Source organism: Odontesthes bonariensis, chromosome 2 (genome assembly GCF_027942865.1).
Source record: "Odontesthes bonariensis isolate fOdoBon6 chromosome 2, fOdoBon6.hap1, whole genome shotgun sequence".
Classification (NCBI taxonomy): domain Eukaryota; kingdom Metazoa; phylum Chordata; class Actinopteri; order Atheriniformes; family Atherinopsidae; genus Odontesthes; species Odontesthes bonariensis.
This window is the reverse complement of record NC_134507.1, coordinates 7,281,419-7,304,645: the sequence shown is the minus strand read 5'-3', so window position 1 is coordinate 7,304,645 and position 23,227 is coordinate 7,281,419. Positions and strand designations below refer to the sequence as shown.

General features: G+C 41.4%; 2 protein-coding genes across 2 annotated transcripts in view; one reads left to right on the top strand and one right to left on the bottom strand.

Moving 5' to 3' along the window:
- Positions 1-580: 580 nt before the first annotated feature.
- kmo (kynurenine 3-monooxygenase) lies at positions 581-21,644 on the bottom strand. The gene is made up of 15 exons (XM_075474911.1): positions 21,283-21,644; positions 19,792-19,861; positions 19,491-19,588; positions 18,881-18,970; positions 18,378-18,426; positions 15,013-15,100; positions 9,431-9,596; positions 9,258-9,329; positions 5,736-5,857; positions 5,064-5,211; positions 4,923-4,980; positions 4,739-4,821; positions 3,171-3,272; positions 3,012-3,071; positions 581-1,075 (listed from the first exon to the last, which is right to left on the bottom strand). The coding sequence occupies exons 1-15, from the start codon at positions 21,343-21,345 to the stop codon at positions 929-931; spliced, it is 1,416 nt and encodes a 471-aa protein (XP_075331026.1). The 5' UTR covers positions 21,346-21,644; the 3' UTR covers positions 581-928.
- Positions 21,485-23,227, top strand: part of ide (insulin-degrading enzyme) — a 25,903-nt gene continuing 24,160 nt past the window's right edge. Inside the window, exon 1 of the mRNA XM_075474888.1 lies at positions 21,485-21,699. Within this exon, the coding sequence (XP_075331003.1) occupies positions 21,680-21,699 (20 nt within the window). The 5' untranslated portion in view covers positions 21,485-21,679. The remainder of the gene's footprint in view (positions 21,700-23,227) is intronic.

Below are 23,227 nucleotides of genomic sequence, written 5' to 3'. Positions count from 1 at the left end.
CACTGCCAAGTTGAATTGTCTTCTCAGCAGAGTAGTTCCAGTCTAAAATATCACTTAAAGGCAAAACACACAACTGATAGCAGCAAGTCATTCAAGGAAACAGACAGTGGAGCGAGGCTTCTACATAAAAACTACAGAAAGATGCTGATGTTAAAAGTGTGTTTGCACAACAAATGTTATGGCACTTTCATTCATATGGCAGCACATTTAAAATAAAACTAAATGCTATACACTACTTTTGAATAAATTTTTGGATTTTGCGTACAAATGCGATTAATCATGATTAATCAGGGAAATCATGTGATTAATTACGATTAAAAAAATGTAATCATTGCCCAGCCCTAATATATATACACATAAAATATACATATACACATATATATATATATATATATGTATATTTTATTTTTCTTGCAAAAATGTTGCCCCGCCACATCCCAATCCAAATTACAGCAGCTTCATTAGGAAAAATAAAGACCCTAACGAATGTTGTTTGAAGCCAAAGAAAAAAATCCAACAGCAACCTTTAGGAGAAGTAACATTTATTTGCACGTGTAAAAAGAGCTACACAAACTCACACGTGCATCTTCGATCCTGTCTGAAAGCATGATCCTGTCTGAAAGCATGATCCTGTAGGCTTTGTTGCAATCTAATCAAAAGGCTGCAAGTTTCCCCCGGTGGGCTCCCTGAGACTAACAATTATTGCTTCATCACTGATTAAATGTTGGAAAATCTTGTTAATCACGACCACTTCTATGAGTTAAGTGAGCCCATTAATACAGGATGGAAATGTGCCTGACAGAGCTTTCATTGTGAACTAGATGACCTAATCAAAGTCTTAATTAAATCGGGACGCCCCTCGGTTCATTCCCCCGTCGATCGCTCCATTCACTGCACCTGTCTGTCAGATCCACGATGGTGCCAGAGCTCAGGGGGTCTTTAGAGCCAAAATCCTGTTCCACATTTTCTCAGCAGGGATGACGAGCTCGCTGATATCTGGAGGATTTTTAATGAGCAGGTAGGAGCCTCCCAAAACAGCTACTGCACCACTGAACAGCAGGCCACGGTTTATCACCTGTGCAGAAAGGAAAAAAATAAACAACCGATTCAGTTTTGGGAGCTTTGTGCACACACTTGCTTGCCACTTGCCCCTCACCACCATTACAGGCTCAGTATATAAATAGCATTTTGAGGAAATTATCATCTGCTTTTGCAAAAAAACATGGTGCTGTTCTGAAATATGATGCCTGATTTCACTTTCTTTAACAGCCATGCAGTCCCTGTGCAAGCAGAGTGAGAGCTTCATTTGCATTGCCAACGGCAAGTAAGACTCGTTTCCAGAATGAGTTGGATTCGCCCAGGTCTGCCCTTTGTTACAGATTCTGTTCATTAACTTTATGGGCGGAATTTCTAGGCGCAGTCAAGGGGCGCCAACCACGACAGTCCAACAGCATCCAGGACCTTAAGGAACTCTTTAAATTGTTTCACTACCTCAGCAGCTTCAGCCCCGGGAATTAATGAGTCCCCGCCAAACTTCTCTTCCTCCGCTTCCATTGTAGACGGAATATCAATTGGTTTAGAAGATCCTGAAGCTACTCTTTCCATTGCCAGACTATATCCCCAGTTGCGGTCAGTTATGAAACACTGCTTCCCCCCGCCTGACCTTTTGATGGTTTACCAGAATCCCTCTGAGCCCAACCGAAAAATCATTTTACACAGCCTCAAACTCCTCCAACAGGCACGTTTTTGCTTCTGCGACTACCTGGTAACTGCCTCTGGGGTCCAGAAGCTACCCAAGCGCTGTGGGCCTGATGGCTCCCTTCACAAATAGGGATATTTGCAAACTTATAATCAGCTAATGAATAATTAAGACTGGATAGTTTTCCAAAGAGTCCAACGTGAAAAAAAATCATTTAAGTAATACAGTAAAACAGTTCAGATACAACTAAGTTATTCCATAGAAAAAGTCTCTTTTACAGAGCTGTAGATTTGATTTGGTTTTGGCAGGACATAAGTTTATTTTTCCCCTTTTTTTTTTTTTTTTTAATTGCACTACACTCAGTAAAGACACAGAGTGGGGTCACATGGCACTGAAAGGATTGGATAATTGGCTAAATTACAATAAGATTGAGTTATTAAGTGCATGTAGACACCTTAATCTGACAAGAAATTGGATCGGATTAAGACCCCGAGATAATTCGGTTGAAAGTCCAATTAAACGTGTTTGCAGACGGGTGAAGCACGCGGTGAATTAGACTTTGCGTTCTGCACATGCTCGAGATTTTTTCCCGCGGTCGTGAACCGGAAGTCGGGAGAGACGATATTACAATTGTTGTCGCCGTTAGAAAGAAACGAACAACGCGATGGAGAATGCGCCGTTGTGCATCGCGTTTGTGCAATAAGCAGCTCATCACAAACGAAATGTAGAGGGACGTAGTTTCATCTTGCTCTTCATTCGCCATTTTCTCGAATGCCTGAGTTTGATTCGATTCATTCACCGCCGTATATCCAAGGATAATTACCCTTGCTCAACTCATTCTTATTGTAATTTAGCCAATTATCCGATCCTTTCAGTGCCATGTAACCCCACTGACTGTCTGCCTGCCTCTCCTCAGAGCTCCGTTTTTTTCCATTTCAGGATCACACTCCACTGTATCCTCATGATGCCGTTCGACAGTCTATGCAGCCTCATACAGTGATTTTCCTTTCTCCGTAAAGTTAATTTCACCCTTTGCCCATACATCCCTTTGGGTTTTCAGCAATTTACAAGGGAAGCAGTGAAAATCTCTGCTGTCTCTTCGACCGTTAGAGCAGAAGTCATCAACACAGGCCAAGGACTAACTGGCTTCTCCGCAGTCTCCTTTGAGAGATTAGAGACGTCTCTCCACGCTGCAGAGCTGACTAAATGAGGTGTTTCTGAAAGAGAGTGTTACACTGGGTATGAAAAGTCCCCCAAGAAGTAAAGAGTAAGAAGGAAGAAAGAAATGAAAGGACATAAAGAGAACTTTTACTTTGTCTTGCCAATGCCAGCGCTCCACAGCTTCATGGTATCTGGTCCTGGTGAAAGTCACCTGGAGACAGCGGAGGAACGAAAAACAAGACTGATTTTTTTTTGGAGGAGTCGACAAAGGGACGCGACTGCGGTCAATCTCTGTCGGTGACATACTTACCATTGTGTAGAGTGGAATTATTGTCTTTGGCATGAGGACGTGGAGGATGTCATCAACGTACTTTCTGAAAAGGAACCATTTGGAGTTGACATGCGCGCGCATCTACAGAGTAAAATAACAAATAAAGGTAACGAGGTGAACCATCTGTCCAACATCATGTCGTGTTGAAATCTTTCAACGTAAACCCTCTTTACACTGGTGTTTGATTGGGTTTCTTGGGAGGTTTTTTCAATTAAAACTTTTTAAATATAAATGTCCTTTTTCTTTTTTTTGTTTTGCCATTTAACTCTATTTTTCTAGTTTCTTAATCTAATTTTCATCTCTCTGTTTACGCTTGATTGTCTTCTATTCTGCTTATCGGCCATTTGCGCGGCACCTTAAACCTGCATGAAAGGTGCAACATCAAACTTGGTCTAAAGTTTGATTGAACAGCCGGGATAGTTGAGTACTAAGCTGGTACAAAGTCTTGAATCAGTTTTAAGATCTGTAAGGACAATGAAGAATCGCTGGATTGAATGACTTTTAATGAGCAGAAGACTAAATAAAGCCAGTTGGACGTCAAATGTGTCAAGGTGCTCTGTTTATGTATTTTCAATTTCTGACAGTTTGCCATTCTTTTTGGCTGTAGCTGCTGAATTAAAGCTGTCGACTCCATCCAAAAGCTAACAGCTTTGTGCACCAGAAAACATCAAAACACCAGGTGTTAGATGCATAAACAACGAGTACACACAAAATTCTCTCCGTGTTTCTCAGTGTGATGGTGAATTCTTTCTGATTTCGTTTCCTATTGTTGGATCTAATGGTGTGGCCTTACTAATGATGGGAGCTATAAATACTACAGAGGCGCATAGCAACCACTCGTAGGGATTGCTGCTCTGGCACTGATTGATAATCTTGCTAATGCGACTTTAAGAAGTGATCTTTGCAATCACTCTAATTTTCTGGGGAAAGATGATCACAGCGGTTATGGAGGGCTTTGGGTTTAACGTAGCTGTTCTTTTTGAGCTGTGTGAGGAACACTGTGGTCTTACTTTGCCCACGCACGGCTGGCTTGCTCTGAATTTGGGGTCATTGTTTCGGTCACTTTTTACCACTCAGAAGTTTTTATTCTGTTGGTGATTCAGAACGTCAGACACCAAATAAAACAGATTTCCTTTTCTCTTCTTAACCAACCGATCTCTCACTTTTACTTTCCGAAAAAAAAAAATCTTTGCCCTTGCTTTCATTGCCAAATGTATTCAGTTTAGGTGCAACGTCTTTACATGTAAAGGATCAATTAAGAGAAATGTCTAACACCAATTCTTGGCAAAAGATGGGAAAGAAATCAAAATTGTGCAGGTACATGTATTTCACAATGGTTTACAACCCCCAATGTATGTGTGCTGTTGGACGGTGGGAGGAAACCGGATTGCCCAGAGAGAACCCACAAATGCACGAGGAGAACATGCAAATTCCACACATTTTTCTAACCAAAAGATCTAAAGTGGTGTGAATGCGCCTGCTGTGACAGCTGCAAGAAGATATGCATTCAAAATGTGTATTAGACATGTAAAAGAAATATAAATTACTTCGATGTAGTTGTACATGGCCAGGTCTGCAATTGCGTGGTCGTCTGGAACCCGCACCCTGGTGTACTCTGACAGTACGGCACCTGGGGAGGTAAAACAAAGGGCGAGAGATAGATTTTCTTATGTGTCGTCAGCTTATTCTCTGCTTTGCCTTTTCTCTTTTTATCCACTTAAAGGCACTTACTGAAATCCTCATTGAACTGTTCCATTATTTCGTCAAAGACAATGCAATCCTCAAAGCCCTGCAAAGCATGAATGAATGAGTGAGTGAGTCTTCGTGCAATTCACTTGTGCCTTTTCTTCTCCTCCATTTAGCGTTACTTACAGCGTTCATTCCCTGCCCATAGAAAGGCACCACAGCGTGGGCTGCATCTCCCATGAGAACACATTTGTCACCGATATGATACGGGGAGCACTTAACAGACACCATGGCCTGCGCAGGCAGTTGGAAGTAATCTCTCTTGAGAGCATCTCTGCAAAGCACAAATAGAAACAAGACCATTTCCAAACTTAGTTTGAGCAAATGATCCAATCTGAGGGCGTTTTCTAAACAACAGATTCTGTTTTCTGCTCACAACAGAAGCAGCTCCCATATCAGAGTCTTCTGAAACAGCCTTGCTCTATCGGCCCTTTGTTTATATAGATAAAAAAAAAAAGGTAACGAAAGCAGGCAATCAGCTGTTTATGCTTGAACAGTCTGGATAAAGTCAGCTCAGGGAGGTGAGTGAATAAAAGCCTCGAGCATCTCTGCACCTAACGCGCCTCCCCCATCTCTCTCCGTCACCCACAACATATGATTCACCTCACATGGAGTCCATGTGAGTCTCGGTCGGCAATTTCACACTTCACAGATCATGACTTTGGATGTGGCCGGAGTCTACAGGGCGATGGGAACTGAAGGTGTTTCTGAGGATGCATTTGCAGGCTGAATGACGAGATAAAGGCAGAGATGAGCGGCGGGAGAGTCGTGGGGGTGGGGAGCGGGAAGGTCACTTACACTCCGATTAGTGGGATGGCGTCGGGGAAGTATTTCTGGAAAAACTCAATGACTTCATCTCCTGTGGTGATCTTCTCAAACTCATCAAAGGGCATGAAGAGGGTACAGGTGAATGTCATGTCCTGAAGTGGGAAAATGAACAGAGTGCACAGTCATGTTGGAAGTTAGGGCATGTAGACTTTATCTAAGCAAGTGGCAACTCGTTTCAGTTATATTCAATTCAATTAAACTGCTTTAATAATACTTTATTAACCCCTAAGAAAAATTACATTGTTGCAAACTTAAAAAAAAAAAAATGGATAGATGATAATGAGAAGAAACGCTGTGGGAAGGAGGGACCTCCTGTATGTGTCCTAATTGCTACGGACCTGAAGAAGCCTCTGATTGAAGACACTGTTAATCACCACGATGTGTAGAGGATGTGCAGTGTTGTTCACCGTGTTTAGCAGTTTTTACTTCCACTGTGTTTGCTTTGTTTTAATTTATCAGGCCAGAGGATCACCCACCAAAAACCATCTCAGTCGTTGATATTTTCTTACTTACGAGGTTAGTCTCAGTCTGCTGCCTCTATATTCATTATACTGCAACCCTTTGTAATTATTCAGCTTCAAAAACGCTTAAAGCTCGCCGTTATGGATTCAAAGCAATTTTGCGTAATTTAGAAGTTTTAGGACGTACATGTTTTAATCTGGTCTGATTCATCTTATCTTTTCTGACTGTGATGTTTATATAATGATGGTTTAAGGACTCATTAGTGCATTCTCACTTCACATTTAATCTTATGTAAACTTTGCATGACACTTGTGCATTTATTTATGTAGATAAATAAATTATTTAAATGTCTGTTTGTGTGTTGAACTGAAGCTGCTCTCTTGGCTCAGATACTCGTGCAAAAAGAGATCTCACAGATCCTAGTTGAATAAAGGTAATATTGCTAAATGATAACAACTAAAATTTTAAATGTTGTAGCTTAGAGTGGGAGAACAGTACATAAACCATGTCGGGGTTTTTTTCATCAAATACATACCAGCCCACTTATCATGACAACAGACCTAACAACAGAGTCAAAGTTCACAATAAATTCAGCTGGGAATCCACCCATCCATTTATTCTGGAGGGCTGGAGCCTATCCCAGCTGTCCTTTGGGGTCCATCACAGCAGCTCGGAATCATTTTCGCATTATCAGCTTTTTGTTTCTTAACTTCGTCTTGTTCTCTTTGAACTGGCTGCTGCGGCCAAGAAACTTTAAAACACCTAACTTACTTTGAGGGCGAGCCCCTCCAGCTTTTGGATTTCTTGTCTAATTTTTAATTGCTCAAGCTGGATAATGGAACACGCTGATGCTTGTCGTGTGCTGAATAACACATTTTTGTTCTGTGGGATAAGAACTCAGGCGAAATGTAAACCACGTTTAAGCAGCTATTGAAGAATGAGCTCATGTGCCAGATGGGACAGCATATTAATTACACTTAATGTACCAAAACTTAAATGATCTATCATGCGGAATGGCCCTTTTTGCAACATCCCACAGGCAGGTCTGCAAGTGCTTTAAAAGTGAAAGAATCTTTGTTATTTTAGCTGTTTATCGAGACATAATCGAGCTACTGCTATACTGCATAATTAACATGGGCTGCAAAACTGGATAAACAGCTTTTTGATATGTAGAACCTTCCTTTTCAAATTAATATAACCATTAATAACCTGCTCAATTAATAACGTTAAACCTTATTAGGAGCATTTTGTAAACACTGACTGTTAGATGATACAAAGTTTTGTTTCTGGTTGCTTGGCGACAGCAGCGCACTTCTATGGATTCATTCAACTCAAACATCATATCTTGTTCTTTATTGATACACTAATTCACCTGCTGGTTACCAAATTGAAGCAATTTCCTCTCAGTTGGTGCTTTATTCGCTGTGGAGTCTACTGAGGTCAACAGGATAATGGCTTTCCTCTTCTGTGATGGTTCGGCTGCCGTTTGTCGCCTTTCGTTTCGTCCTCAGGAAGTAAAAAGCAGCCGGACTGGGTTCAGATCAAATGACTGACTTGTCCATTGCAGAATATTCAACTTCTTCACCTTGGAAAAATTCCTCGGTTGCTTTCTCAATAGGCGATGGGTCACTGTCCATCTGTACAACTTTGCAGCATTTAGCTGAATCAGAGCAGACGGTATATTTGTATATTTGTTACCATGTTGTGTATCGCGCCGTGTGTAGTAGAGAAGATGATGTATGGTGCAGGTGGGTCTCATCTGTGCTAAGAGTTCTGCTCCAGAGACGCTCTGGCTTTTTTTTTTTTAAGAGAATTTTTGGCTAGGTCCTATCTGGCCTTTCAGTTCTCTGGGATTATAAATGGTTTTCAACCTCAGGTGAACCCTCTATGTTTGTTCTGAAAAGTCCTCTCTTTCTAAAAGACTTGGGTAAAGATATGTCTACCTCCCACAGAGTGTTCATCGACCACAGCTGTCTTTTCCGTGGACATCCAGGCCTTTTCATGTTGCTGAGCTCACCAGTGTGTTCTTTTTTCTTTTTTTTCCCAGAAAGTAACAAACTATTGATTTGGACACTCCTTGTGCTCCTGCCATCTCTCTGATGGATGAGATTTATTTCTGTAGCCTAACAATAACCTTTTTCCCTGACAAAGAGTTCTTCCTACTGTACTGAATGTTGTAGGATCACAGCAAATCTAAACTCTAGCGCAACATTTGGAATCAACTCCAGATCTTTCATGCATTTAATTGATAAAGATCTAATGAAGGAACCGGCGACATATATAAATACAGCACACACCATACATTATGTGCCTTTTTACAAATTTACTTGAACTTTTGAATAATCTCCCAGAATTTTCCATCATCAATTCAAATGCTAAACCCCAACCAAGTCACAGATGGAAGTTCTCCGAGGTCGTGGGCGTATCATTATCCCCCATCTGAGTGAGTGCCATCGATAAACATCTGAGGAGTGCTCCCAGTGGACCTTTTAACAGTGTCACTGTTACCATGACATCCGCAGCAGCAAGGAGATTTTTTTTTTTTTTTCACGATCCTAATGGGTTTCTAGCAACTGGGGCGGCAAGTGACAATGTGGGCGCTCTCTAAAGCTAACTGTCTTAACCGCGGTCTCACTGAGGAGAGCAAAAAACACTGTGTGCTGAGTCAGCCATGCAGAAAAAGCATTGTGGGATTAAAAAGGGACAGGGGGGACAGATAGAGGAGCCTGACAAAGGAGGACACAACTCGCGTTTGAAAAGTCGGGTACACCTCAGGGAGCCAAGATGTTTAGTGCTCTGATGAGTAAGCCTCTCTGACAGTGGGGAGGGTCGGCTTAACTCTGCGAGGACGGGCCAAAGAGCCATTAGAATCCTTAGATTTTCTGAATCAATTAGGATTTTGTCTCGCTCTAATAGCTAGCTAATGAGGTAATAATTTCCCAAATAAAAAAAAAAAAAAAAAAAAAAAAGCACTTACAAAGTTCAATCAAAAGAGAGACGCGAGAGGGGGAAAAGTGATTTCACACTCACCAGGTTGGGCAGGGCGATCATCATGAAAGTGTTTCGTGGCCAAATGTGCAGAAAATTTGGCTTCATGGCAAACTGGAGATGAGGGGAAACAACGAGAACAATATTGACTCATAATAAGACAACGATAACAGGAGTAAACAGCAGTTTGTGTCACCGCGGGGCAGCAGACTGACCTCTCCGTTGATGGGTGGCATGGTGAGCTCCATGTAGCCGTGAGGGATGTACGTCTGGCTGAAGTTGAAGCGGCTGCGGCGAAGGAAATGCTTGCGAATGGCAGAGAAAGCGCCATCACAGCCTACAATCAGGTCTGCCTGAATCTGGTTCTCGCATCCATCTGACCTGAGAAGCGGACATGCAACACGACAAATTCACTTCAATAAAGACAGTCATCCGTCCGAAGCCCGACTCCACAGATTTCCTGCTTTCAGGCCTTTACCATCACGAAAAAAAAAAAAAGAAAAGAAAAATATGCTCATTTCCACTGAATAATTCTATAAGCAACATTTTGGAACTTCGTTAGGCTTCCTGGAAGTGAAGTCCCACCACCTCCCCACCTGTAACCCAGGCTGACACGGGCTCTTATTTGATAACTCCTCGGTAATCGCTCAGCCCTCAGGCGACTGGCCTCAGGTTTAATCCAGCCATTACACGGCTGTACGTTTAAGCTTTCCTTTCTCACACTCCGTCTTCTCCAGCGCAATGGCTCACGAAATGTAAAACTTTTTTGTTTTTCCAAGTGATAATACAGAAACAACTCTCACTTCTGAATATGACGATGACGAGCTCATAGCTTTTTATGATTCACTGCAACGTGACCTATTGTCGGCGCTCACAGATGTCGGCACCTTTGCAGACTGCGACTCGCTGTGGACTGTTTGGTTTCATCTGCCCTTTAAAAGCCAAGAGTAAGGGCAAGAGTAAAATTAATTTGATTTAATTATTATTCTTCACCCCATAGACATAACCATATCAGCTGCTCCAGGCCTGTATGAGGCTTTGAATCACCATTGAATGCATATGGAATGCAAAGACAGGACCTGTGCCCCTGTATGAGGTTTTCACACTGCCACCATCTCACCGGGGACTAAATTTAGAGTAATTGCTGAATGTCCTAATGAAATAAAAAGAAGGCCAATGAACTAAAGTCACCTTCACTGCATAGATGTCTTAAATAGTAATTAAACTGATGATATCTGTTAATGTACATATTGTTTTAAAACACACATCTATGTGGTCTTGCCTACATACACCTTAGGGTTAAAAAGTCAGACAAATTAGCAATGCCAAAACGCGATGGAAAAAAAATAAATCAGGAGATGAAAGAATGATGTCGAGGAGTGTTCTTAAGGACATAGACCAGCCGCGGCTATTCAGAGACAACACGGGAAGCCGGACAGCCTCTCCCATTCTCTGGCGAAATTGCTACATCTTCAATGTTAAATTGACGATAAAACAGTTATTCACAAAATACAAGATATGCCCAATACTGCATTTACTTTCATAACTACAACATGTTGTCCTGTAGCTTAATGAAGTGATTTGTTCTGAAATCGCCGCCGTTCACTGAGGAAATCATGTTATGAAGCCCCCACTAACAGCCAGGCTTCCGAGCCGAGGGCTGCCCGGCTTCAGGAGGGGGCGGGAGAGTCAAGTTTTTTTCTACAATTCTGGGCAAGGCAAGGCATCTTTATTTATATAGCACATTTCATACCACAGGCAACTCAATGTGCTTTACATAAAGACAAGGCATTTAAAAGATGAAAATTAAAACACAATTAAAAGCAATCAAAGAAGAGGGGGAAAAAGAAAAATATAAAAAAATAATCATTAATTAATTAATTTAAAAGTGAAGAGTGCAGATAAAATACTTTCAGGTGTCATATGCACAGCTAAATAGAACTGTTTTCAGTCTGGATTTAAACATTGTCAGAGTTGAGGCCTGTCTCACATCTTCTGGAAGACTGTTCCAGATGTTAGGAGCATAAAACTGAAACGCAGCCTCACCTTGTTTAGTCCTGACTCTGGGCACCAGCAGGAGACCCCTCCCTGAGGTTCTCAGAGCCCGAGTTGGTTCATACGGCTCTAACATGTCAGAGATGTACTTTGGTGCTTGACCATGAAGAGACTTGTACACAAGCAGAGCTGTTTTAAAGTCTATTCTCTGAGCGACAGGAAGCCAGTGCAGAGACCTGAGCACTGGACTAATATGGTCGTATTTCCTGGTTCTAGTCAGGACTCGAGCAGCAGCGTTCTGGATGTACTGCAGCTGTCTTACAGCCCGTTTAGAGAGCCCAGTGAGCAGGCCGTTACAGTAGTCTAACCTGCTGGAGACAAACGCATGGATCAGTCTCTCTAAGTCTGGTTTAGACACTATTCCTTTGATTCTGGCAATGTTTTTTAGATGGTAAAAAGCTGCTGAAGTTACTGATTTAATGTGGCTGTTAAAGTTCAGGTCTGAGTCCAATATTACCCCTAACTTGATTATTAGGTTTCAGAGAGGAAGTCTCAAGGTGACTGATAACACTTTCTCTTTGTTTCTGTGGGCCACAGACAATGATTTCAGTTTTGTCTGAGTTTAGCTGGAGGAAACTGTTTTGCATCCACTCACTGATCTGTTCGATGCAGCGACACAATGTATCTACAGGCCCGTGTTCTCCTGCCGTCAGTGACACGTAGATCTGAGTGTCATCTGCATAATTGTGGTAGGACACATTATAGCTGCGTATTCTAGGTCATCATTGGCTAAATCGACAAAAACTCATCACTTCCGAGGCTGCTCGGCGTCTCTGGGGGTAGATTAGACATGGGCGTGTCAGTATGAGGGGCTGTGTCGTGATGATTGGAGTCGGTGTTTGTCCATCATGAGAGATGTTGTGGCAGCCGAAGTTTTAAGCGGGGAGAAGCACGCTGGAACTTCAGTCCCAAGCGGATACGAAAGAGACATACGCTTTTGTAAATATTACACTGTACATAAGAAACACATCCTTGTTTAGAAGTTTTGTCAATCATATTCCTGTTGTGCATTTGTTTGTCGTGTTAGCTAGTAGTTTTGTCACAATGGCGTAATATGGGCTTCCCCTGTTTTAAAAGTCAGCAGCCGCCACTGACATAGACGCACTTGGCTGTGATGCGGGATGACTTCACTGTAGTGTAGACTACTTTGTATTAAACCATTCATCCTGTTGGGTCGTACCATGCTGTTTCTTGCAGGTTAAAGATGGGCTTTATGTGAATTTTAAGAGAGCAGTGGGACTGCATTACGTCCTTCCTTTTAATAAGCGATGGGCCAATGCTTCAAAAGGAGCTATTCGTGGAAGCAATGGAGCTCTTTTGGCGAAGGAAATTCGATTTTTTTCTTTTTTATTTGACCACTTTACATATTTCCAAGGGATTTCACAAACCTTCCTAAGCATAAAAGACAATTAAACTAGACCTCTGCAATGGGTAGTGTTCCATGAGGAAGGAGATGAGTTTGTACTTATCCACTCTATTTTAAGGTCTACCATCTGTTTAAAGTCTGTGAGGCTCCGAACAAAATATCAACCTGTTACAATTGTTAGTATCAATTACGACGGCTGCTTTCTGATTGCTCAGTGGTTTGTGAAGTGGACTGCACATGGGGCTGTAGCAATACACGAATCTCGCAATACGATACGATATTCAGCCAACGATTCGATACAATTTGATACACTTACATCATTTTCTGAAAAAAAAGGGACAGTGTGATTTGACAGAAACAGAAACAAACATGAGAGCTATGCACTTTATATAACATTTTTATGAACTAATTTATCACTGTTTTGTAGAATGTGACCCCCTGGCATTGTATTGTATTATATTAATGTTCTGTGTTTTCACTAATTGGAACGTCTGACTTTTCAATAAAGTTTGCTTTAAAATAAATAAATAAAAATTTTAAATAATTAAAAAAAATAATAACTTTAAATTGATACTCGTGGCCGAAAAATCGATACTTTATCGGGAAACAAAATATCACAATATATCGCAGTATTGATAAAATTGCTCAGCCCTAACTGGACAGGATCTTCAGACATGTTAAATAAGACTTTAACCCCAGGGTGCAGAAACACTCAATTCAAAGGCATCGTGGAACAAACGATGTTAGCTTTTGGTGCTAAAATTATAACAGCAGTAGCAGATATCTCAGGTGATTGGGTGACAAGGTGATTGCCAATGATGATGTTGCAGGAAGGTCCTGTAGCTGACATTCCCTGAGCAGGAAGCATGGTTAGAGAGCACCGTTCATGTCCATGAATGCAGTCAATGCTTACATGCAAATAAAAAAAAAAAGCTGTTCGCAAAATAAACTAATAGCAGATGTTGTCTTTCATAAACCACAATACTGGGAAATTCAACATTTTTAAGCAATCCATCCAATAAATATTCATACGAGGACTTGAGACACTTATTTCCATCCATAAAGCCGCGCAGCTGGTGAGGTTAATAGCAGGAGACAAATTCTTTTATCTGTAATTCCACTCAGCACATTCCGGGGCACGCACACTTGTGGTTCTGTTTGTTAATCCTAATCCCTGAAATTCTGTTCTAAAACTGACATACGTCTGCTTTTTTGTCCCTGCACTTCCACAGCACCTCTCCATTATCTCCCCAGCTCAAAGTTAACTCGCAGCGGCAGAGGAGGTCAGGCGGTGAGTCGTTCCCTGTGGTCGCAGATTGGTGGGCCACCAAAATGGGTTTTAGACACAATAACTATATTGATCTATTGTTGTCCACGACAGCTTTATTTCCTCGTGGAAGTTACATATATATAGAAAATGCAAAAACGTGTGCGGCAACCATTAAACCCGTTAATGGACTTAGCATGGCATCTGATTTCCTGATTGCAGTGACAAAGCGAATGGCAGTCGGCTTGTTTTACGCATTCACCTGCATCACGGGATGCGATTTCACATTTCCTCCTTAGCATGTTATTAGATTTACAGTATCAGAGCAAATTATTGTATGAGTATAGCCCAGACAAGGAAAAGAATGGAGTTTATTTACATCTATTTCATGCTGATGGCTATCTGTACATTTCCTGGCGAGTAAGTATAGGAGGAAATGCAGCTATCGGGTTCTTAGTGTATATTTAATTATAGGGGCTGGAGGCAGCAAATGTAAGATTTCACAGTTGAACCACAGGGAGAGGGATGTGTGAGGTGCACCGCAGGGAGAAGCTTGGAACCCGAATGTATAATCATATTTAATCATAGTGGCTTGAAGTGTTTATTTTAGCCAGAACTGCAGTAATTCTCAATAATCCACATTAAAAGTGGGTACTGTCGTGCATGAAAATAAAAAAATCAAATAAACAGAAATGACAGCATGGGCATCAGTCGGATATTTCAACATTTTAGATAAGACTCCTTTCAGTTTGAGAACGAAAACAAATTGAACAGAGTGAGTGGCCGTGCATTACAGTGTTATTAATTAACTTCAGCAGTCCCCACAGCCAAAAAATACCTGGAGGTGTTTTTAGTGTTAATTGGATTGTAAATTGTGTCACGTTTACGTACTAAAGTAGATAGACTGAAACGCCCCACACAGCAACATCAAGGACAACATGTCCATCGCTTTCCCGCGACCCTGCGGTTAAACACGCGTGCCTTTACATGCACGAGCTAGGGGAGAACGTGATCGATAAATCCAAAAAAAAATCCATACGAGCAGATCCCCCTCTTCGGTAATCCTGTGTGTACCAAGGTACACACGTGTAAGAGCTGCAACTATTTACCTGACAAAGGTCATCTGCCCCGTTTCAGCACTCCAGTCTTGCAGTTTGTGGTCGAAGTTCAGCTTTGTGTTTGGATACGTCTCTGCCTCTGTGAGAGTGAGATGTCACCAAAAGAGCTTATGTTACAGATGTGGGTACAGTGTCATAAGACATATAAACACCATCAAAAATATAGGGCAGACTTTTAAAATGCAAGCAAAATGGATGAAGGGGGCTCGCTGTTTTTTTGCACAAAGTCAAGGGGAAGCAGCCTTGTGCTAATCAGCACGATTCTCCCGAAAAGCGTGACACAGCTGTCAGTGTATCCGGCTGTGTGAACACCAGTGTTTGGGATGTCACACTGCAAAATCTCTTTATCTCAATGTTCACTGCTGGAGCCTGGATCGGCCCTGATAAGAGAGACAACAGTCAGCCTCTCCTTCAGCACATCCGGCAATCTAATTAAAGACAGAGCCGTGCCGTCACACATTATCTCCGAACCTACACTACGCCGAGGCTCCTCATTAAATATTAGGCAAAAGCCTTCGGGCTAAAAAACACAAACACGCTCCCTGAAGTTTCTCCAACGCTCTTATGCCCTTTAAAGACTGTCGAGAAAGCTTATGCACAGGGGCCGTCTGCAGCGGTTGAAGCTCAGTTTTATAGCAAGCAGCCCAAATGAGGACAAATGATGGGAAGAAAAAGAGTGAGTCCTTTACTGGGAGCTTTGTGCCAAGTCTTTGAACGAATTAAATACTAAGGACGGACCTCTGACGGACTTAAAAGATGAAAAATAATCACTCGCATAGTGTAAGTCGACAGAAAGACTACAAATGTGAGCACAAAAAGGTATTCATCCAAAGTTACGCTGCACAGGTGAGTGAAATCTTTGCCCCCCGAAGATTTCTACATTTATCATCTCATGACTTCAAGGGCTACGTGCTGCCAGGCCATTTTATTGGTGACAGTTGTGTAGAATAGCAAACACTTTGGGGTTAAAGCTTCAACTACTTTGAAGCCAAAATGTGCCCTCTTCTGTTTCACAATCCGACATATATGTCAGGTAGGGTGGGTGCGAGGAAGGATGCGGATGCAGATTCTTCAAAAGCAAAACTTTGTTTATTTTCAAAAACAGGGTTTAACAAAAAGCGCAGCAGAGCCGGATACCAAAAACTAAACTGTGACGAAAACAAAACGACTAGAGTTAAACAAAACAGGGCTAGGGCTAACTAGAAGGGTTCTTCACTTGGTTGAGACAGTGACGGGTGAGGATCTGTTAATGAACATGAACAAACTGGGAGACTAAGTACTGTGGAGGGTGATTGGTGAGTGAGTACAGCTGATGGGGAAAACACAGGTGAAGGAAGTGAAGCTGATGACCTGAACATGGGGACTGAGGAAAGACTGGCAAGACTAAACATGAACTTAAAAACTAAGACGTGACATGACAAAACTAAAATCATGGGGGAAAACCCCATGAACCTGACAATATAAGGCTGTAATGGACCAGTAGGTGCGATATTACTCAGAAATCCACAGATCTCGGCTTAAATCTGCGTTTTCGCCTCGTGAAAATCCCCCCCGTTTAGGTGTAGAGTCACACATAGGTAATTTCCACAGTGAGAGAGTGCATTGCATATCACATCACAAGTGTTACATAACTGATGCATCCTTTCCTTTGGTCCGTGCTGGAAATTTTCGTGGCTGCTTTAATTTCCACTCAAGACTTTCAACTCTCGGATAACACGACTTAATACACCAAATATGTGCATTATCCACCTGGTCTCAGGGCAAAACATGAAACATGTATGATGCTAATATCATTTTTAATGTGCTGATGGACACTACTGCATTATTTCTGTGGTACCCTGCGCAGGATTTAGAGTGAAGTGTTCCGTCGGTAAGATGTGTAACCCTTTTTCCCGCTGCTTCCATCTGATTTTTCAGATGGGAGGGTGTTCATGACCCGGGAAGCCAGAAAATTAACAAAAAAAAAAAGAATTTGTAACAGTGGATGCTGTAAAAGTGTGAATTTCAGTCCAAACCCCAATGCCTTCCCTAACCAGATCGAGGGGTGCACAGATTTATTGGTTTGTTTGCATTGAATTTGCCCTGAAACAGGCAAAACTTATTGATATTTAATCTTATTGGGCTCAAACAGTACCTGCGAGGTGATGGAAGCACTGCAAATTCACTGAGTTGGTAACACTTTCAGGTTTGTGTGAAAAGTATGATAAAGGTTTTACTGTTTGTGTAAAAGAATTTGTGCTTATTCAAAGGTAGTTTGCATTAACGGCTGAATCAACTTTTAACGCCTGTTTTGGCCCAGAATTTCACTATCGATGCATCCCGAAACAAATCCACCTGTAATGGCAACACAGTTTTCAGGGCCTGAATGTAATCAAACAGCAAATGAAATCAAAGGTATTTCATATATAAGTCCTTAGATAGAAGTTTATTATGTAAAATACAAAGGAAGTAAAAAAAAATTAAAAAGAATGGAACTGGAAATTAACTTAGGTCTCCTGAATGATAGCCACTTGCCCAATATAAACTTTTTCCAACTCTTAAAACAGCTAAACACTCCTTATGTGAAATACTTTGAGACTGTACTTGTCACAGTCCTTGGCTAAAGGAGAGGGAGGACCCAAACGCACAAGAGACGGAGCTGAGGTGAACGCACCTGGCGGGGGGGGGGGGGGAGCGGTCGGTGACTGAAAGCCTGGTGCAAAAACGCCAACATTAAGTAACCGCGGGAGAATACAGAGAGGGCAGACTCCACTGAATAAATCAGACAGCGAGTTTGCCAAGGTGCAAGAAGTAAATGGGAGCGAGACTTTCGACCAAACAAAACCACAGCGACTTCACACAATACATCAAAAAGACCAGAGACGGCGACAGGTCTCCTACATGCAGTTTATCCAAGACATCAAGTCCAAGACATGAAGCAGTGATGAGCTGCTGTGAGACTGTGGTAGGTTTCAGGATTTGGTGCTGGAAATGGTTCAAAAGTTCAATCCACAAACACTAAATAAACGCTGAACGACAGTTTTTGCCATTTTCAGGAAACATCACCCGCTTCAATACGCTGCTTTAGAATCATACAAAGCAGAAAATTGTAGAACATCATATGGGAACTCTTGGTATATTTCCCAAATGTAAAAGTGTGTAACAGTTGCACAACCAGTTCTGTGTAATAATCTGACCAGGCTGCTTTCTTTCAGGCTCCTTTTCTCATTTGAAGATCAGAGCGCCCAGTGGGCTGGACTGTGACTTGGTTATTTCAGGGCACTTATTTTTTCTGTCTTTCTTTTTATAAGATTGCCTTTTAACTCAAAGGCCACAGCAATTTGTGCTGGACACGAGGACATCATTAGCGTTCTTACCTGTTAGCAGCTCTTTGTTCAGATTGGCGCGGTCGACAGACAGGATGTACTGAAAGGAGAACAAGGTGCAAGGTAGTGCGATTTGTTACCGCTTCTCCATCACAGTCGTTAAGTGTGTTCATTTGAAATGAAGATGGGGAGGCTCCAGCGTTTAAATTCATGACTCCTACTACATGCTGCCCATCTTTTTTAAACATCTTTTCTTTTAACCCACGAAGATCCCCTAATGAGATTAAGAGCCTCGGCCAAACTGATGACAAAACTCACCCTCACACATTTTATAGTTCTCATTCTAACCTCCATTTAGTTAAGAAAGAGAGTTGTCAGGGATCCAAAATGATATATTTATTAGCTGCATTTAGGCGACTGTGGTGATTAATCAGTATTTGCAGTGTTATGTGAATATTTTTGCAGAAACACTAAAGATAAAATAAACAATAAGTCGAACAGCTCGTAGTTTTGCAGTCAGCAGGGAGATGAAAAGTCAAAAATGGCCGGCTTACCTGGCCTTTCTTCCCATAGGGGATTGGGGACTGTTTCCCATTCAGTGAATGGATCATTCTTGCATGCATGGGGATTCCCTTTGACACGATCTGAGCAAAGAAAGAAAAAAGATTTTCAACACCTATCAAAGCAGACAGGCAGAGCCATTCAGCACAGACAACTCCACATGATGTTGTGGTCTGCACTGACAAGTGTGTTCGATGAAAAAGAAAGGAAGGGGCACATCTCGCCACGGCGAGTCGTGGCTACTTGACACTGTGGTTACTTTTTGCATCTGCCCTTGAATGCACCGGTGAAAACCTGGCAAAAAAAACAAAAAAAGCAGACCTGATGTTGTCATGCTGAAAAGTCATGCAAGTGTGAAGAAAAGGGGCTGATGCAGAAGCCCAAGGCGTGCTTAACAAGCTCAGCGCAGCGAATGCGGACCGACTGGAAAAGACTGCTGATCTAACTGCCAGCCAAGAAAGCAGCGTGGTCCATTCCCCAGGGCATGGCCTCATATTCAATATTTCATTATCAGAAATCAACAGAAAATCTTAAAGACTTTTGCATCTAAACAGTCCATCTCCTCTCCACTTTACAAATGGTGAAACCAGTCAGTCGGCATACCTTCTCCTCCATTCCAACACCTTTCAGCGCTTGCCGGCCTCGGTGAGACAAGGCCAGGTTGATGCTTCTCCCCCTCACGATTTTGGCTTTTCGGATATCTGGCCAAAAAAAAAACAAACAAAAAAAAAACACACACAATCATTGGAATCCAGCTTTGGGAAACTTGTGTGTAAAGGGTGCACGTACAGATCAGTAACATGTATGCAGTGTATGTGCTGGTGCATTTCTTTGAAACTGGGGTGTGATGTGCCAGTGTTATTTCCTTTGAAAAGTAGGGTTTCAAAAGAGCTCCCAACACTACCTTCCCTCATTTCAAAGACTTCCACCTCAAAGCCTCTTTTGGCAAAGTAGCAGGCATTCAGTGCCCCAACCTGGAGAGAGGTGAGGAGAAATGCATTGAAAACCTCGCCCTGATGAGAAGTTTACGCAGTCATGCAATCTGTAGTGGCCATTTGTCTATAAAAAAACAAATTAAACTTAAACCAAACAAAATCAAAAGACCACTGATGCACCATGGGGGATGTGGTTTAACGCAGGCAAAAGAAGATGAATGTCCAAAAATGAATTCTTGCGTTTTTCTGATTATTTATTTCCAAAACAATAAAACAAACAAAAGAACAAAGAAAACCTACTGCTCTCTCCCTTTCTCTGGTAAAAACCATTGGCCCGCCCAGGTGCATGCTGGTACTCCAGGTGCCCAGTGTGACCCAATTAGAAAAATATTCAAAACAAATAACTAACAAAGAATATTAGCAAGAAAAATCTAATCTAAATAAAGCACTGAAATGAATCAAATAAAGTTACTCATAATTAGCTAATTAAATTTACAACTAGAACCAAAAACTAACTCTACAAATAGCTCCTACACAATCATTTCTAGTGGCTGCAGCTCAGCATTATTACAGTACAAGCTCCAGAGTCCTAACGCATCAGTGACCTTTTCCCCACCTGTGCTCTACGCTTTTAAACGCAGATTCTTTCACCACATTGCAAAAGAGCAATGCTTTTTACAACCAATCCCTTCACAATAAATGGGGTTGCCGTGGGAAAAGCAGGCCACATTTGCAATAAGATAATAAAAGAGACCACATGAGGGGTGAATTAAAGGATAAGATCGGTTTTTTGACATTGGGCCCTTGATTTCACATTATAACATGATGTTCTACTCACCCCTGCTTGTTGTTGGTCATTTGGAGCTGTTCCGAAGATATTCGCGAGGCGTCTGGCTGCTCTCTTGAGATATTCGGCCATGAAACGGTTTCCTATGGGCAAGCTTATACAGGCACAAACTATGCTGTTTATAATTTATTAATTACTCTACACTAGCACTGATAACGTGGAGGTGCGTCGCTTACTTAAAAAAATCCGGGTTGTTGTAATTTTGATTTTTTTTGTCGTAAAGTGGGTGTTACTGACGTCCTCGTCGTGCTACTGCCACAGACAGCCCACAGACCTGCTGCCTATTTATTCATTCGGCTAAAATTCAAAATTAGTAACCCGGATTTTTTTAAGTAAGCGACGCACCTCCACGTTATCAGTGCTAGTGTAGAGTAATTAATAAATTATAAACAGCATAGTTTGTGCCTGTATAAGCTTGCCCATAGGAAACCGTTTCATGGCCGAATATCTCAAGAGAGCAGCCAGACGCCTCTCGAATATCTTCGGAACAGCTCCAAATGTTCAACAACAAGCAGGGGTGAGTAGAACATCATGTTATAATGTGAAATCAAGGGCCCAATGTCAAAAAACCGATCTTATCCTTTAATAATTCACTTTCATTTTCTTTTCTTACCAAACCACCGCCCACCACTGCTACAACTTTCCTCTCGGCCTGTCTGCCTGCTGATTCCTCCATGTCGCTCAGGATAATCTGGGGGGTCTGGCCCACTCACTGTCCGGAGCAAAGTGATTAACAGCGCGGTTGGGTTGTTAAGATTTAAAAAGAGGAGGAGCGCGGTGGATCTCGTTGGAATCTCACGAATGTCACTTTGATAATCAGTTCCCCTTCCAATGCAAACAGGAACAAGCGATAACAACACGGGGGCCCTCCGAGCAGCTTCTGACGGCTCGTTCTGGGGTCATAAAGCCCAAACCTGTTATCAGCTGCGATTTAAAACAACATGTTTGGGGCAAATAAGAGGACTATATAATACTGCTATGGTTAGAGAACATTTCAGCATGCCTGTTGGATGTTGTCACATATTGACAGGTGAGAAAGTCATTAGTAATTACAGCTCTACGTTTTTGTTCCGAAGTGGATTCGAAGCACGTAAGAATGAACATTTTGTAACAGTAAATGTTGTTCAGGGTTCGGCTGAGAAGACTTGACTTGTGTAACAGGCGGCTGGTCCTGCTTCACGTGACAGGTGACGTATTAAATGAATGAATCATTTGAATACACGAGTAAAGCAATCTGTCGCCATCTAGTGGAAAGGTGACGGTAACGCAGGTTAGAATAAGCAGTTAGAATAAGCAGGGAAGTAGAAATACCGAATATTTCATAGAGATACAGCAGATATCTTAATGGCCAAAAAAAAAAATCATATCGATTTGACCCATAATTTGCTCTTTACATATGTTTCCTTTGTAATATATGTCTCTATTTGTGCCTTAAATATATTTTTTATAGCTTATGTAGCAGAATTACCGGTAGGTTATCCGCTCTTAAAAATGCCACAATTCAACGGTCTTATTTGTGTGCGAGTTAATAAAAACTTGCTCCTCACGGTGCTGTTCTTAGATGCTGGCGAAAAAATCCTGTAAAGCTGAGCTTTTATGACTTTAATCCCAGAAATTACAACAACAACCAAAAAGCCAAACTCTCCATCTTTAAATGTTTTTGCTCTGTCCTTTATCGTTGCTCGTCCGGACAAATTTGTTCACAGTCTGGGGCAGCGGAACACAAAAAGTAACATTAAATCAGTTAATAAGCTAAAATAATGATTGAAAAAGAGGCTCTCAGATAGGAAAAGATGTTACGGAAGAGTATTAGGGCCAGGCATAAGAAAAAATATTTATATTTTGCCTGTCGAGAATAAAGTCGAAATCTTTATTCTCGACATGTTGTTGAAAATTAGGTCCTCTTAAAATTCATGCCTTCTGGGCAACAAATAAATGCGGAAAAGTAGGGAGATAATATCACGACGTGATTTATCTCTTCGTGCGCTTTACAGTCGCACGAGGCTTGAAACTTGATCTTACAGGCAGATCTGTTTCTCCTGTAATTTTTCACTGGAATAGTTGTGTAAATGATTTATGCTGGGATAAAATTTGGTCTCTTCCTCAAAAATTCTTTGTGCTTAATAAGGTTAAAGAAGTTTCATTCAAAATTATTCATAGATGTTACCCGGTTAAATCATCAAATTCAATTTTGTTGATCTTGATCTGAAGTGTGCCTTTTGTGACACTCATACTGAGACCATTATTCATCTGTTTTGGAAATGTGAATATACCCGTAAGCTGTGGCAAGATATTTGTAGATTTATTTTAGATAATATATGCTGTGATTTTGAGCTCCTTCTGCAAAATGTCATTTTTGGTTTTATAAAGAGTGATGCTCCCACTGAAAAACAATATTTATTTTTAATTAATCTCATTTTAATTCTTGCTCAGTATTACATCCATAAATGTAAATTTGCCAAAGTGAAACCCAATTTTTGTGCTTTCATGATAGAACTCCAGATATATTTCAAGTCAATTTCCTCCTCTAATAACAAGAAAGCTATCAAAACTAAAAA